The sequence below is a fragment of the Stegodyphus dumicola genome, chromosome 8 (assembly GCF_044657685.1).
Source record: "Stegodyphus dumicola isolate Sdum_Otavi_A_Nest chromosome 8, ASM4465768v1".
NCBI lineage: Eukaryota > Metazoa > Arthropoda > Arachnida > Araneae > Eresidae > Stegodyphus > Stegodyphus dumicola.
Window position 1 is genome coordinate 88,165,942 of NC_140775.1, and position 17,146 is coordinate 88,183,087.

Here is a 17,146-nt window from a genome sequence, read left to right on the forward strand (position 1 = left end):
CAAAAGAAAAACTTCCAGTAAATCAGAAAATGTTTCTTTTGTTGAGCTAATTTTTTCATTTTGATAGATATTTGTATCAGCTTTACGCTTTTTTCGTACTATTATTTTGAGAACTGTCAATTAAATTGCTCACTTGTGGAGAAATTATTTTTCTCAAACTTATTTTTAACAGTAGAAAGTAGTATATCCATCTCCATTTACTTTTAAGTATTTTTACAACTTTTAACAGATTCTAACTCTAGAAGTATTTACATTTACTTCTTTCAAAAAAGCATGAAATGAGATCCATCAGTTAAGGATCCTAGATAAACATTTGTTTAAAGATAGCGAGTGTGTACATATATGTTTCAAAAATTTTTTTATTTCAGTACTGTGTAGCTGTTGGAATTGTTTCAATTTCCCCTTCCTTTTAGAACTCCTTTCAGATAATAATAAGACATCAACAATATGTTCATTCACATATACTGGTAAAGAAGCTGCACATGTTCCAACGAGGGCTGCCATGATGGTTTGGCCCACTGGAGCTCATAGTGCACCACTTGGCCACCAGATACAGAGCACGATCTTGTGTGGGTAGAGAGAAGGTCTCGCAGTGTGAGGCAGATTCTCGTGGTGACAAAAATGTCTAGAACATCTGGGTGTGTTATTCTTGACTCACTTTTCATCACTTGAGAGTACTCGATCAAATATGGATGCATTGCGGTGCTGAGTAAGCAATGACAAATGGGCAGTGACACCCTGTTGCTTATTTGCATCGTACAGTGAAGGGAGTACCCACTTGCTCAATTTGTATGCCTTTCCTATGCAGTGCAAATGAAATCTGATCCTTTCATCAGATACCTGGACAGGGTTCGTAGCAGTCCTTACAAGTGCTTATAAGTCTATATTTGAAGATAAAAAATAAAAGCCCTTATAGGTGCTTACTTTTTCTCTGAAGCACTTATTTTTTGTTTTTAGTGCTTTTTTTTTTTTTTTTTTTTTTTTAACGAACACACATTTTTCCCCTGTACCAAAGCTGAAACTAAATAAACAACTTTTCTTCCTTATATGGATCGTCAGATGGTGAATCATACTCCCAGAAATCGCTTTTCGCCCCTTTCTCTGCATAACAAAACCTTTGTGCACAAGTACAGACAGGTGCACGTTGTTCTATTGGTTAAAAAATTGGGAAAGCAGTAGAAATTCCGGTAAATTCTGTATTCTTTTGCTCCCACCCAATACTACACATGTTTGAATTTCTATCAAGATTTTAATAATTTACATTCTCGTTCCACGTGGTCAGATAATATTTGCATTTATTATGATCGGTATGTATATGTATGAATATTTATAATATATTTACAGTAATGCTGAAGTATAGATAAACTTCAAAAATGGGTGTGTTTTAACACAGATTAGTTTTCTAAGGATTAATATTCAGAATGGCATAAATAAAGTAAAAGTAATCAAATAGTCAAAATAGTTTTTTTTTTTTTTTTTTTTCCCAATGCATTAAACAGTACGCAAGTTGGGTGTTCTCCCATTTCTCCACAAAATCTTGAATATTGAAACCGTTACAGTTCGCAGCAAAGCAAGCAACAGACTTTTTTTTTTTTTTTTTGGTCACTTTCCAACCTGGATTTAATAGGACTAAAATTTCTGCGGTCTACCAGTCCAAGCAAAGAATGATTCTATTCCGAAAATTTAATGCAGCCTGTTCAAAATTAGAATGAAAAACACCTCATATTAGTAAATCTCTTTATTAATCAATATGAGTGTAGTATGGATATTGCGCGGAACGGCGACGTGTCATGCTCAATGATAAATATGCCACATGGGCGCATGACGGTCCGAATAACGGCAGCTGTTGATTCTGATTGTGTAATAACATGTGCGGAAGAATTAAGGCTCACGCATTGCGCAATAATGTTTGCCATATTTCGCAGATATAAAACAGTTTTACTGTGCTTGCTAAGCGGATTATTTTTCAGTTCCATTGGACTACTTTTTATACAATTCACATAGCGAAATGTCAAAAGCATTATTTAGCTGAAAAATCTAAAAAACGGCTTTAATCTACTCCCCTTTCCTCTTTTACCAGTTTCGCTCGACTATTCAGAATTTTCAGATATTCGGCAATTTCCGAGTATGCCGGTTAGTTAAGCTTTCTTTTAAAGAATGACTGCATGAAGCAATTTTACGCCTACTGATTTCAGAAAAGTTTCTTTTTTTTACTTAAATTATTTTGCATGCAATATCTGTTAAGGGAAAACTGTTATACAATGAAAATTTAGAAAATGTTCAAAATTTTGATTTAAATTATTTAAATATTAATAGGATTGCAAAAATAAATTGTATTTATTTTTAGGTGCCAAGCTAATATAATAAATAAGGCTTATTATTATTCATTTTCTCTATTTTGAACTTAAATTCCATCATTAAATCTTGTAATATAATTTAGTTCTGGATAGTTTTTTCCCCCTCTCATTGTAAACTAGTTCTGTAAATTGAACTGTTATTCAAAATTTAAAATAATAATAATGTAATCATTTTCCATAGTTGAGTAATTCTCATTTTCTCATAATAAATATTGAATTTCTCATATTTTAAATTACAAGTCTAATTTTTCTTTCAAGGTTATGCAGTTGTGTATATGCAATTAGACAGGTGCTTATTTTTTTTTTTCTTAAAATGTGCTTGAAAAGTGCTTATTTTTTTAACTAAAATGTGGCTACGAACCCTGCTGGAAGTGTCCAGCTAGCTCACCACGTTTGGCTACTGTCACTCTCTGTGGCTCCTCTCAGGCCTCATTGTCCGTGGCCGACCCGTGTGGTGCATCACTAAGAGACATATGCCCTGACCTGAACTTCTGGAATCGTCGCTTAGCAGCTTGTTCTTTGACAACATCATTCCAAAGGCCTGACAAATTCAGCGACTTGATTCTGCTGTTGACAGGCCCAATTTAAAATCATACAGCAAACTCCGAACGAATGACTTTGTCACATCCATTTTAATCAGTCGCTGTGTGAGTTATGTTTGAAGTACCGATGCAATGCGCTTTTATACTCTTGGTCAATGTCCGGACTCCCATCCTAATCACTTATCGACAGGTTTTGCGTTTATGTTGGAGTTCGTTCTTCCAATGTCATATCAGAAAAACCAAGAATTTTTTTGGGTTAAATTGTATATTCATGCAAATACACACACTGGCTAATGAATTAGAAACTTCTGAGATTTGCATTGGAATGCGTGCTAGGTATGAAATATGCAAATTTTTTTTATGATGTGAGTTACACATAATTAGAATGCTAGTATAAGTAAGCTGTAAAAGTGTTTTTCATGATTAATAAAGTAAAATGAGAAAACACAGGATCTTTCAACATTTGAAAAAGAGATTGCTGTTGGTGACTGTTTAGCAGGGACCCCGATTTCGAAGACAGGAAATCTCGCTGCGTAAGCAAAAGCAGCCATATCGAAGGTTTTCAAAAGTTAGAATGAGAACTCTCAGTTCTTCTCTCGAAGACGTAACTGTGATTCAAGCATAGTTCTTCCAAGAGAGCGACACGGCATCTCTAAAAAATTCTACAGCAGAACAAGGATTCTACCGTGCTTTAACTGACACAGATTGTCAGTCAAGTCTCTTTCCAACGGATTTCAGCTCAAACCATACACAGAGAATTGCAGAGGATAAGAATGCATACCACATAGTCAGGTGTTTGTGAGAAAAACCACTCATTTCTGCCTCAAATGCAAGAATTTGTTAGCAGTGGTGTCAGAAAAAAAGACATTGGACATCTGAGGATTGGAAACAGTAATGTGGTCGGATGAATTACACTATACCTTATTTTGGACTGATGGAAGATGACGAATTTAGCGAGAGCCCCATGAAGCCATGAATCCATCTGGCCTCACTCGCTCTGTGCAAGGGTCTGGTAGAAGTATTATGATATGGGGCATGTTCGCTCGCATGGAAATTTTGCCCTTGTGTTCCTCAAAGGTAAACAGTAGCCATGCGAGTAAACACATGAGTAGCCATGTGATACCTAGATCTACTGGTAGATCAAGTGCACCCTGCAATGTTACATTTTTACATGATGGCAATGGATACATCATGGATCATAATGCAGCTATGCATTGCGCCAGAAGTGTTAAAAATTGGTTCACAGAACATCAGCCTGACTTCCAACATCTTCCCTGGCCACCACATAGCCCAGATCTTAACCCCATAGAAAATGTGTGGGGTATGGTGATGCATCCGACAGTACTCTACTCTTCCATCAAATTTACAAGATCTAAAAAGCTGCGTAGGTAATGCATGATATTCTCTGGATGTTCCAGAAGCATGTAGATTCAATGCCCAAATGAATAAGAGCAGTTATCCTCGCAAAAAGTGGTCAAATAAAATATTGATCTCGGGTTTCTGATTCATTGGCATGGTGGTTGGTTTCCGATTCATTGGTGTGTATAATATGTATAAAAATTTCAATTACCATATCAGGCATTTTATATAATGTATCTGTGCAAGAAATTAAACAGTCTATATTTTTAACAGGAACTAAGCTCAAGTAAGACAGAAAAGCACAGAGAAAATCTCAAATTCAGAGAATAACTGAACTATTTTATTGGTACCAAGAGCTTACAAAGTTCAACATTAAGTAAACTCAGAATAATAAAATATGTAGATTTTGACAGCAAAAGATAAATAAAAACATTTACAGATCAACAAAATATAAGTGATAAGTTCTGGTCAAATTGCTTTTTCAATGAGTATAAAATGCTATGAACAGTGAAATTAAAAGCAACAAATTACTCTTATCGCAGAGAGAAAATAAATTTAATTTTTAAAGAACAGTAATCTTAAAGTTTTAAATAGATCAAAATAATAATCTGTAGTTTCAAATTAAATTTTCAACTGTGTGTAATAAATAATTTGATTTTTTTAAAACAAATCAAATAAACCACAAAATATAGATTAGATCTACATACATAGAGAATGCTACATTTTTGCAACTATTACTTTTTTTAAACAATACGGGAATAAACTAGATTTTTTATATACACTTTAAGAATTTCTTGGGGGAATGGGAGACTGTTTAAGCTGCAAAATAATTGAACGCATCCGTGACGTATCTTTGGTGCTACGGGATGATTTGGGGTTAAAGTCACATAGACGTGCAATACGCTCCCATTCTTGGCCAGGAGATTCAGCATCTCTGTCAGCTACCCATTCCTTTTCAGCATTTCTACAAAATGAAAACAAAAATTATGACACTTTTAAAAATACAAGAAAGTTTATTATTCATAATGTTACTGGTCTCCATTGTTACTGAAAATATTTATTTATGGTGTTAATTTGATATTTTTTCATATATAGAGAGCACATGAGTAGATGGGTTTCATCAAACACAAAACAGTTTTTTTTATAACATCCCTATACAGTAATAAGTCCTGTAAATGAAATGTCTGGTTTTGTAAATTGTAAATAAAAAGTAATGTAGCTTTATTTGCAAAAATTGCAGATACACAAAATAATTTGTGTTTTGGATAACATTATAATATATATGTTTATAAAGAAGCAGCTCATTTTGGTGATCAGCATTTGTTCATTTTTACAGCTGGCCGTGATACACTATTAACTACAAACATCCCCAAAAATTTTGCACATAACTGTATGAAATTTTATGAAAACAAATCTAACACTTTATTTAGTGGATTTTTCATTCTACAAGGACAATTAAAAAAAAACTGAAAGAGTTTAGATTTTAATCATCACCCAAAAAGAAATTGTTAAGATTTTTTATGCCCTCACTGAGTTTGCAGTCCTACTAGTCCACTATGGCACTCACTCCTGCTAGCTTTACTATTAGGCCATATTCTATTCAACAGCAAAATTAAAAAAATTTTAAAAGCAGCATAGAAGCACGTATTTAGCATTCCCAATGTAGTGTTAAGTGTTGGTATATGTTTTTCTACCGTTTTCAGTCTTTTCTTTTTTTCATCATATCAATGTTCAGTTTTTTTAGTAACAGCACTTACAAAACATTTTTTGTTAGTTATCACATTCTTCAAACTTGCGTCACATGAACTTCAATTCAACAGCAAAATATTTAAAAACAGCCTATCTTTCGAATTTTCGACAGACAGTCACGCATGATGGAGATAAAAATATTTTAATCTATACAATGTTGCCACTGGTCGCTTTCGAATCGCTCATTTTGTTAATAAAAAGTCCACTAAATTTTACAAATTATAAAATAAAATTTGAAATTTAAAACTCAGGCTTCCAGATAGATGCCCATGTTTGAGTTTACAACATTATTCAAATTTTAATAGCTCTAGGTATCGAGGAACAATCATACACACATGCAAATTCTTTATTATTTAATTTCTTTAAAGATAATATAGGGTGATAGTATATGGTGGCAACAATGCGAAAAGTGATTCAGTGAATTATAGTGGATGTCAAATGAGCCTAACAGACATTTGAGCCTAACAGCTCATTCGGACTGATGCCCTTTCAGGCTAAAAATTCATTATTTATACAGCCCTCCTATCCCAGATCTGAAACTGCTTTCTTTTTCTGCCATTGTTTGAGGAACTTATAATATTACAGGATATAAGTCCTTTAGTTATATATATATATATATATATATTAAAAAAATTACAAACACAGTGGTTCTAAAAACATTTTCCCTGAGTGAAACAAATGACAACAAAATGTACCTAAGTTCCTCTCAAGTATTGCAATTTACAGTAGTCCAGGACCCTCTCCTCCCAAAAAAATTCCCTTCATGTTTTCCTCATTCGCTTTTACTTCTATCATGGAAACATTTCAGTTCTAGCTGCCACTCTGTAATCAATGTCATAATGAATTTTTACAGTTCATTACTGTTATTAATAACTATACTACTAGTGGTGACAGATTATTAAGAAATTTAAAATTACTCAATATTATTTTCTCTACAACATGCATGACTAATGTTATCCAAAAATCACACAAAATTGGAAAAATGACACCATGAGAAACACAACTGCATAATTTTATGACAAAATATTTTTTAAACTCCAAAATATAATTTCAACATCTTATGACAAAACAGCATTCTTGCAGAACACTTTGCTGTATGAAGAATTACTGACAGTAGTATTGCATGATATTTACAGAATGCCATTTAAAAATATATAATGTATAATACAGAAACAAATGTTGATGCTTTCTGTGCTCTAGCTTTCTGTGAAATGTTTAATCTGCATCAAATACCTTAAGTAACAACTTAATTACCAACTGTCGGTAATTTTTTTTTTAGAAAATTAAAATATTAAGCCCACATTTTAAAACTATACAAACATCTTATCAATTTTTGATTTTATCAATAAAAAAGAAATCTGCATAGCATATATTGGAACTTTCTAACATTTGAATGCATTATAACAATTTTGCAAAATAAATTTTTGCGGTAAACTGAAATACCTCAAACTGTATATTCAAATTTTTATTTCAAGTAACCCAAAGACTAAGTACAGAAATAAAATATAAGGTTGGTTCAAATTTTACTACCACTTAAATTCTGTATAGATGACATTGGTCTAGAAAATACTCTTATTACCATTTCCTTCAATGTTACATCAAAAGTGTCATGAAAAATTAAGTTAGAAAAAACTCTCTTAAAGTTACATGACTTCAAATCAGAACAGGAAATGCTGTATGTACCATTTAAACACTAATGTGATGATTACCTGGCTTAATTCTCAAATGAATCAAAGTACTCCAACCTGTTCTCTGATACAAAAACCTAGACTATTTTTTTTATAAAATTATTTGGGGGGAGACATACATTATGCAAAAATTTTACTTTAAGCATTTTAAAAAATGAAATTTTCCTACTGTTGCATATTCATAGAACTATTTCTTATTTTTTCATTTTGGATAACACATTCATTCTTAATCTGCATGGAATTTAATTATACATAGCTTTAAATTTTGTCCACAAAGAAGTGAAACTTCTTATTTTTAACTTGTCACAGTACAAGGATAAAGTAAATACAATGTACTCTGATGGAAGTACAAGTCTAGAATTCAATATTTAATAATATAAAGTCTGCAGTTTCTTTTTTATGACATGCATATTAATTTCCCCCATAAAAAAATCAAGATGTTCACTTTCAGTTTTTTATTTCTATTAAATGCAATTATTTTCAGAATCCCCCCAATCAACATAACATACAAACCCTCCCTGTATACATTTCTACTTTTTAATTATAAGAATCAAAATATAAAAATCTTATCTTACAAAGCTACAAAATATAAAATACTTTAAAATATATAATACCTCAATTATAACTCTCAGTATATAGTTTAATATCTTATTTGCTAACACAAAACGGGAAAAAACTCAAGTTTACTTACTTATGTTACACACATATACACTGCTCGACATTGAAAATGCAACACCAAGGAGTGATCAGAAAGTGATGAAATTTGGAAAAAAGACAGACCACCGCGGACAGCGATGCACGAAGAAACACGACTAGGCATAGAGTCAATAAGAGTGCAGATGGTGTCTTGAGGGATCGCTCTCCATTCCCTTTCAACCATTTGCCACAGTTTGTCTTCTGAACGAGGCAGGGGCAGAGTCTGCAAACGGCATCCAATCGCATCATACACATGTTCGATTGATGACAGGTCAGGAGAGTACGGTGGCCAGGGAAGCATCTGTATACCTTGCAGAGCATGTTGGCAGATGCGAGCACTGTGTGGTCGGGCGTTATTGTGCTGAAAAATTGCATTAGGCAGCACCTGAAGGTAGAGGATTGCCACCGGCCGCAGTACATTCTCCAAGCATCTCTGGGGCGTCATAGTGCCCTGAATATGAACTAGAGGTAACCTGGAATCATAGGCAATAACGTGCTGACGTCACTGGCTGCACCTGCACCCCTCCTTCTTCCCACATTTCCTTGTTCCAAACATGTTCGCCATAGCCGATGCACCGTGCTCGCATCCATGTGGGTATCAGCTGCGATTTGACGTAAGGACCAACCCGACCTTCTCAGTCCGATCACCATACCCCTGGTAAAATTGTCTATCTGCTGGAAGTGCCTTCGTTGACAGCAGCCTGGCATTCTCTCCTATTACACGCACCCTCCGGGACAAAAACCAACTTTCTTCAATAATTCCTCTGGCAGAAATTAACGACACGATTATTGCCCATTCTGCACGTTCCTTCCCCTTATATCTATATTGCCCATTGTGCACGTTCCTTCCCCTTATATCTTACTTCACGTGCGTCTGACCACTCCTTCTTGGTGTTGCATTTTCAATGTCGAGCAGTGTATATAGAAAAAGGTCTGTATATAAGACTAATCTAGCAAATGAGTAATTACTTCTAAAACACTGATTACAAGCACAGGCAAAAAAATTAGCTTATGAATTTGAATTGACATAAATTATGCATTAAATGCTTTCTGAAAATCATGACAACCTTACAAGCAAAAAAATGACAAAGTGCAGCAAGTTTTGCATGAGAAAATATCACTTACTTGGATTCCTCCCTGAAAGTTAGCATAGTGAGAAAAGCGTAAGGAATGCAAGTTTTAAACAAAAGCTATAACAGCAATAGTAGAACAGCAACAAGTTTACAAACACTAAGAACACAAAAAATTACAAAATAAGGAACATCAGCCCAAAATACCCACTATAAAAATGAAATTATATTGCCCAATTTAGTTTAAATATTAAAAAAGCATAATAAAACAGGCAGTAACAAAAAATAAAAACAAATGTATAAAGCACGAAAACAAGGGGGGGAAGCAATAAAATTTACATCAAAGTATATAATTTTCATTTAATATGGCATAGGTAAGTGCAATAAAAAGTTTAGAAAAATACCATTTGAATTTAATTTATAATTATTATACACATATATCACACAACAAATTTCCCCCATCTTACTTTCTCTGCACGCATATAAATGATTTGAATTTTACATTTACATTACACAGAACAAAGATATCATGCTATAAAAGATATATGTGTAACTATATTTCGTATGTCAAATTTCTTCTCCCCACCCCAATAATTATATTGATTTATAAAAAATGTGGAAGGTAAATACTTGCAAATTTAAAGATGCATAGAAATATAAACACACGTTGCTGTAAAACATTTCAGAAGAAAGAGATCACATTTGTGCCCAATATTAGAACTTCAAATAAATTTATACATGAAGTTCACAAAAATCAGATGAAAATTATCTGCTAATTGTACATATAAAATAATTAGCAAGTTTTTGACAGCTCTGAATCAGCTTTATTTGAGAAGATATTACTTAAAAATGAGCAATTTATCTGCTAAAATAGATAAATTCTGTATCTTTTTAGTAAATGGAAGTTATTACTTATGGAATTTTCCTTTGCAAGGGACTGCTCTTCAATAAAAATGAAACTTAAGAACTAAGAAAGAAGGTAACTCAAGAGCAAATTTTAAAAAATCAGTCAACAGAACAATGAACAGAAAAGAAATAAAAAAATTCAAACATCTAGTGATTTCTAACACAAAACCATCAGTTAGATAAAATGCTGATACATTAATCATCTCTGGGAAATTTTAAGAATTCTAAATGAAATAAGATACATGCAATAACAGATGATGAAAATGAGAAAAAGATTACTCTTAAGACATTCTAAGAATCTATTCCTGACTTTAAAATAATTTTGAAAGTTTGTCACTATGGGTCTTAACCTGATAATCATTAATTCAATTGCATAACAAGAATCAACTATGTAAGTGCAAATTTTACTGCAAGCTTACTATAAAATTCTAATACAAATTTATACACATAATTTTAAACTGGCCAATTAAGCTTTTATACAATTTTCAGAGCAATATAAAAATACATTTAAACAATTAATTCAATAATAGTGCAGAGCAATAAGAAAAATAAGTCATTAATTTGATATTTTAATGGTCATGCTTCCTAACTTAGTTATTTAATATAAAAAATAAACCCTTTTTTGAACAAATGTTGCAACATATATAGAATTTTTGAAATAATTCAATACTTATAACTGATTATATTTACCTTCAAGATATTCATGCATAAAACAGAACACATTAGTTGATAAATATGTACTTATTTCTCAATACAATCTATTATACCAACCTATAAATTATTACATGTATGGAATTTAATGGTGCACTGTTTAATTCTTGAATATTTCTACCTGAAATTGATTTTAAAAGAATACTTTCCCTATATTGCTCACAAAATTAATCAAAACTAAAGTAAAAGATCTTTCAACTTCTTTATATTACTAAAAATTAATCACGACTATAACAAAGTGCAAAAAAACTAATTGTAGCTTTAGTATCCTAAAAGAATTTATTGCATAAAACTTACTATTGTATTTATTGCACATTACAATTGTATTTATTATCTACACAACTTGTTTTTTTTTAAATGATAATCAAAGTACAATTAAAAAATAACATGTAATTTTATTCTTTTGAATGAGAAATAAATTCTGGAATACTTAAAAATAAAACAAAGAATAAGTTCAATACATGGGAAAATATATTTTTAACATACTAAATGCATCCAGTACAGATAAATAAAAATATTAAACAATAAAATGACAAATTTAAAATGAACTGATAACTTCTTCTTGTGTTAAGAATTGTTTTTACCTATTATTCAATTTAGCTTTCTCAATTTGTTCTCTGTAACGTGCATACCAATCATCCAATTCCTTTTTTGCTGTTTGTTGCAATTCTAGCTTTTTCTTTTCTTCTTCTGCATCTACAACACATTATAAAATTTAAGATATGGCATTATATAGTTGTTTTTATTAAGGTAAGATATTTGTATAGTTTTAAAAGTCATTTCTTTTTCTAATATGAAAATAAAATATTCTAAATAGTGGAATATTTCCTCTGCTTTTAAAATTTAAATACCAACACACACCTTTAAATGAAACATTAATCCAATTGTAAGAGGATGTTTAAGTTTACTTGCAATGAAAGATTCCAATTCAAACCTGAAAATTAAAGTAAACTTGTATGCATGTAGTGTAAGCATGTAAGCCAAACAAAAAAAAAACTGACTTACCAAATTAACATTTGCTAGGTTTTCTCAGGGTGTAAAGAAGAGACAAAGCTAAGGTAAATTTTAAAACCCAGTTACATTACAGTAGTGCCATCTTAATATGACAGCAGTCAATATTATCTTTCTGATATACTGATCAAACTGCCAAAGTCCTCTCTTTTTGCATATGAAAACATAGAAAATAATCAATTGTTGTGATCAACATGTCAGTTAATATGATCAAAATATTAAAAAATAATTTTTTTAAACTGAAGTAAAATCTTCATATAGGGTCAAAATAAAACATAGAAATTGTCAAGTGACCAAGAAATGTTGCCAAGCAGCTTAGTTTTGATTTAATTGAAATCTATATAAAAGAATCCATTTTCGAAGTTTTATGAAGATTGACTGGACTAACCAGTTTTAGAAAACTGGAATTCTAGATCACCTTGTTTTTGTGTGCTACAAAAGTGTCTTTGCTGAATTCGAGCTTTACATTTCATGAAATTTTTGTTAGTGCTAAATTTTTATTATTGTCCAGCAACTCTGTTATTTTCATCAATGGTAATCTTTTCTGAAGATTTTAAAATTCTGCAAACTAGTCACAGGGGTAATGATCTAAGTTTAAAGCTTACAAGTATTCATTAAGACCACCATAACCAATTCTAAAAAATGAATAAGTGGAACTGCTCAGAAAAAAATTCTCAACCTCTTTTCATGGAAGATTTTAAAGAATCGTGCAGATATTGTTTACAGATCAAAGCCAATGTAAGATGTATCACTATGTTGAAAATGCACTTACAAATAATCATATAGCTGTGAAACTTGCAAATATCGTGAAACAGATGGCAGTAAATGGTCCATTGATGCTGAATAACAGTGAAGAATTAGCTGTAAAAAATGGGGAAAAGATTACTTTGTAATATGAGATGGCTGATTTAGATGAAGGGAAACTTTTCCTTAAAAACACATTAGTGGTGAAGAAAAAGATGTTGATTTACCTGCTGCAAGAATGTGCTCATCAAATGAATGGCTTAAAACTATCCAAAAAAACATTTGTAATGTAGATAAGATATATCTATACTACTGTGCATTGACCCAATATTTGTTTAATCTTCCAGCACGCGCGTTTGCGCTAAATTTAAGACAAATTCAGTTTTTAATGCACATTTTTTGCATATCGAAGCTGAGATGTCCGAATGTCTTTTCTATTCCTCCTTCCTACCCTTTCCCACATGATGGAATATGCCAAAAGGAAGTCATTTGACTCTTTTTTTAACTCGGCTTTTATACTACGTGGCAGCTTTTTCATAAAATTTACGACACGCGCATGGTCGTGTTTTAAAATTCAGAAAATATTTTATTCCTCAAATATTTTGTAATTTTGTGTTATTAACTGCCATGTATTATTTTAATTTGAATACATTTGGCTCTGTAAATTTTATATCGGTTTTCATGGCAAAAAAAAATATGTGCAACTAGCTGATTTTCCTCGGATTCTTCAAGAATTATTTGATGAAGATAAGGAAGACAAGGAAACCTTTGGATGAGAGAACAATAGTGATTTCCATTCCTTATTTTCTTTTATTTCTATTTTTTAGAAATAAATAAAAACATTAAAGTTAGTTTAAAGTGTGCTTTTGTAACGAGTAAGAAGTAAATTTCCTTCCAGAAATAAGTAACGCTAAACTTACTTTTTTCCTACCAAGGTGTTTTCCTTTTTTATTGTCTATACTTGTCTTTGATGAATATTAAAATTAGCTTCAATTTTAAAATATAATTATTAAGTGACAAATTTAATATTTTCTATAATGAAATACATCACTGCATTTCCATCTCACCAACATAAGAACTTAAAAATAATTTACTTATATTTGAATGTGATATCATTTGTATTTTGCAATAATAAGATTAGTATTTTATTGCTTAACAAATTTATTATCAATATTCACTCATTTCTGTTGTTTTTCATGCCAAAAATGGTAAAATGTCGCAAAAAATACGATGCGCGCTGATGTAAAATTTCCAAGCGCATGTGCTGGAAGGTTAAAACTGAAAGCTCTCAAAAGGTTTAACCCTTTGACTACTAATGGGACACATATGTCCCACTAAAAGTTTAAAAATTACTGCTGGGTTAAAAGTACTTCAAAATTCACTGTAACACATCCCAGTCATAGAATCAAACCATTTGCACATGTTTCATCTTTTGTTACCAGTTGGCATCAAATATGTTCCCGTCAAATGCCATTAACACTTTTTTAAAAATTTGTAGTCAAAGGGTTAAAATATCAAAACTGTTTTAAGCTGTGTCAATATGTGTGATTAAAAAAATTATGAACTAATTGGAAAAAGAAAAACATCCAATGCTTTAAAGGAGTAAAATAAAAATAGTACCAGTTGACTATAAGTAAATTTAAAAAACATGGGGATGTCAGGGATTTTTAATAAATGGTTTTTGAAATGAGATAAAAAACTGAATGATATCCTTCTTACTGACAACTGCACAGTGCATAATGTAAATATCTTAAGCATACTGCATTTTTACATTTACCAGCAAATACCACAGCCCTAACAAGGGATTATTAGATCGATAAGAAAGCATATTAACTTATATTTGAATGTGATATCATTTGTATTTTGCAATAATAAGATTAGTATTTTATTGCTTAACAAATTTATTATCAATATTCACTCATTTCTGTTGTTTTTCATGCCAAAAATGGTAAAATGTCGCAAAAAATACGATGCGCGCTGATGTAAAATTTCCAAGCGCATGTGCTGGAAGGTTAAAACTGAAAGCTCTCAAAAGGTTTAACCCTTTGACTACTAATGGGACACATATGTCCCACTAAAAGTTTAAAAATTACTGCTGGGTTAAAAGTACTTCAAAATTCACTGTAACACATCCCAGTCATAGAATCAAACCATTTGCACATGTTTCATCTTTTGTTACCAGTTGGCATCAAATATGTTCCCGTCAAATGCCATTAACACTTTTTTAAAAATTTGTAGTCAAAGGGTTAAAATATCAAAACTGTTTTAAGCTGTGTCAATATGTGTGATTAAAAAAATTATGAACTAATTGGAAAAAGAAAAACATCCAATGCTTTAAAGGAGTAAAATAAAAATAGTACCAGTTGACTATAAGTAAATTTAAAAAACATGGGGATGTCAGGGATTTTTAATAAATGGTTTTTGAAATGAGATAAAAAACTGAATGATATCCTTCTTACTGACAACTGCACAGTGCATAATGTAAATATCTTAAGCATACTGCATTTTTACATTTACCAGCAAATACCACAGCCCTAACAAGGGATTATTAGATCGATAAGAAAGCATATTACTGATGTCAGACCTTTGTAACATGAATGATATGGATATAAGGGAAAATAAATTAAAAAGGAAAATAACCCTTCTATATTTGGTGAATTTGCTAAATACATCTTAGAAACCATGGACTCAGGAAAAACAATAGAAAGCTCTTTTAAGCATGTCAACATTTTAATAAATGATAAAATAGACAAACTAAAACAACACCTCCAACTAACATAAACTGAGGAACTTAACGCTCTGGTGGATATTAATGAAAAAATTCCAAGTTGTAACATTGAAGGCAGAAGGTATTTTGCCGGTCGCTTTCTGAAACAAATCTAAGCACATCATGGACAAACTTTTTGAGGATGATGAAATCAGTAAATTAGCTACAAATGCTAATACAAAGAATGACTTTTAAACATTAATATTAGAGTTTATAGCATCAGTCTAATAGTTTCAAGAAACAATATGAATATAAATAGTTCATAAATAAACTTTTCCACAACAACTGCAAACAATCCACTATTGATAACTTTTTCTAATTAAAATGTTGTGAAAGGTATGCATTTATATGCATCTAGTTACTTTTATATAGTAAACTGATTAAATTATATTATTTTAAAGACTATTTTTTCATTGTTTAATGTAATTAAAATAACCATAAATAAATATGATCATATTAAGCGGTGCCTACTGTACTAGTTTCCAAGATAATACCAGACCTAACAATAAATTCTGAACAGAAGCTGTTGCTTACTTGAAATAGATTCTCCAGCAGTCTTATCCAATACATAAAATCAATATTGCACAATCTATCCATATGGAAAAATATAAAATATCCATCTCCCTTCCTACAATAATATAGTAGCTTTTCCATCATTCAGTAGAAAAATAATATTCTGAAAATATTATACTTTTATTTCCCTTACTGCCTATAAACATGTTTTATATACAGCTGTAAAGTAGTTTATATTGCAGTTTTGCCAAGTTAACATATGTTTTAAAACTTATTATTTGTTTTCAGTAGTTATTAGCAATTGTCTGTTTAGTTGTTTTTTAGCAACTATTAAATAAATATAACACTTTTTAACATCAAATTTTAAAATGTTTTAGTTCATTGTATTTAACTCTAATTTATTTTGGGTAAAAAATAATAACATTCCTGTGTTTTTAAATACTAATATCTAATTGTGTAATGCCTAGACAACTTTTGTACAATGGTATTAAATGTATTGTGTGAAACTAAACAAATGAACAATTAAAACTTTTTTTAATGATTTTGCTGTAAAAGTTTATTTTTCAGAAACAAGATGATCGGAATGTTATCCTTTTTCCAATCCCCCATTGATATATTCAGTGTAAAGTCCAAGATTATCTAATATCCAGACTAGAACCTATTCCTTTTTTTTTTTTTTTTTTTCTTTTCTCTTTCAAAAGTTCTGGCAAAAAAGAAGAAAAATTAGATTTCAAAACTAACGTCTATGTTTAATGCTTCATTCACAAATAGCACTTTTTTTTTTCCATAGTATAGCATGCAAAAGGTCCTGATACTTCATTTCAGTTTTACATTGAATAAAACACTTCTATATTGAAAAAAAGCAAGCATTAATTAGCTTAAATCTACGCACCTACTAAATAACATATCCCTGAAGCCAACCTGGCAATCTATTATTATTATTTTTGGCTTTCATCACCATGTGACTATCAGGCATGAAAAATGACTCATAGAAATATCTAAAATATTTATGCTTTTTAATATTAGTAACTGA

The 17,146-nt window shown here is 31.0% G+C and overlaps 1 protein-coding gene across 1 annotated transcript in view; it reads right to left on the minus strand.

Annotated features, from left to right (window-relative positions):
• Positions 1–4,576: 4,576 nt before the first annotated feature.
• The window catches only part of Clc (clathrin light chain), a 46,704-nt gene continuing 34,134 nt past the window's right edge, over positions 4,577–17,146 (minus strand). The window contains exons 4-5 of the mRNA XM_035363780.2: positions 11,663–11,774; positions 4,577–5,222 (exon numbers count right to left, since the gene is read on the minus strand). Of these exons, the coding sequence (XP_035219671.1) occupies positions 5,042–5,222; positions 11,663–11,774 (293 nt within the window). The 3' untranslated portion in view covers positions 4,577–5,041. The remainder of the gene's footprint in view (positions 5,223–11,662; positions 11,775–17,146) is intronic.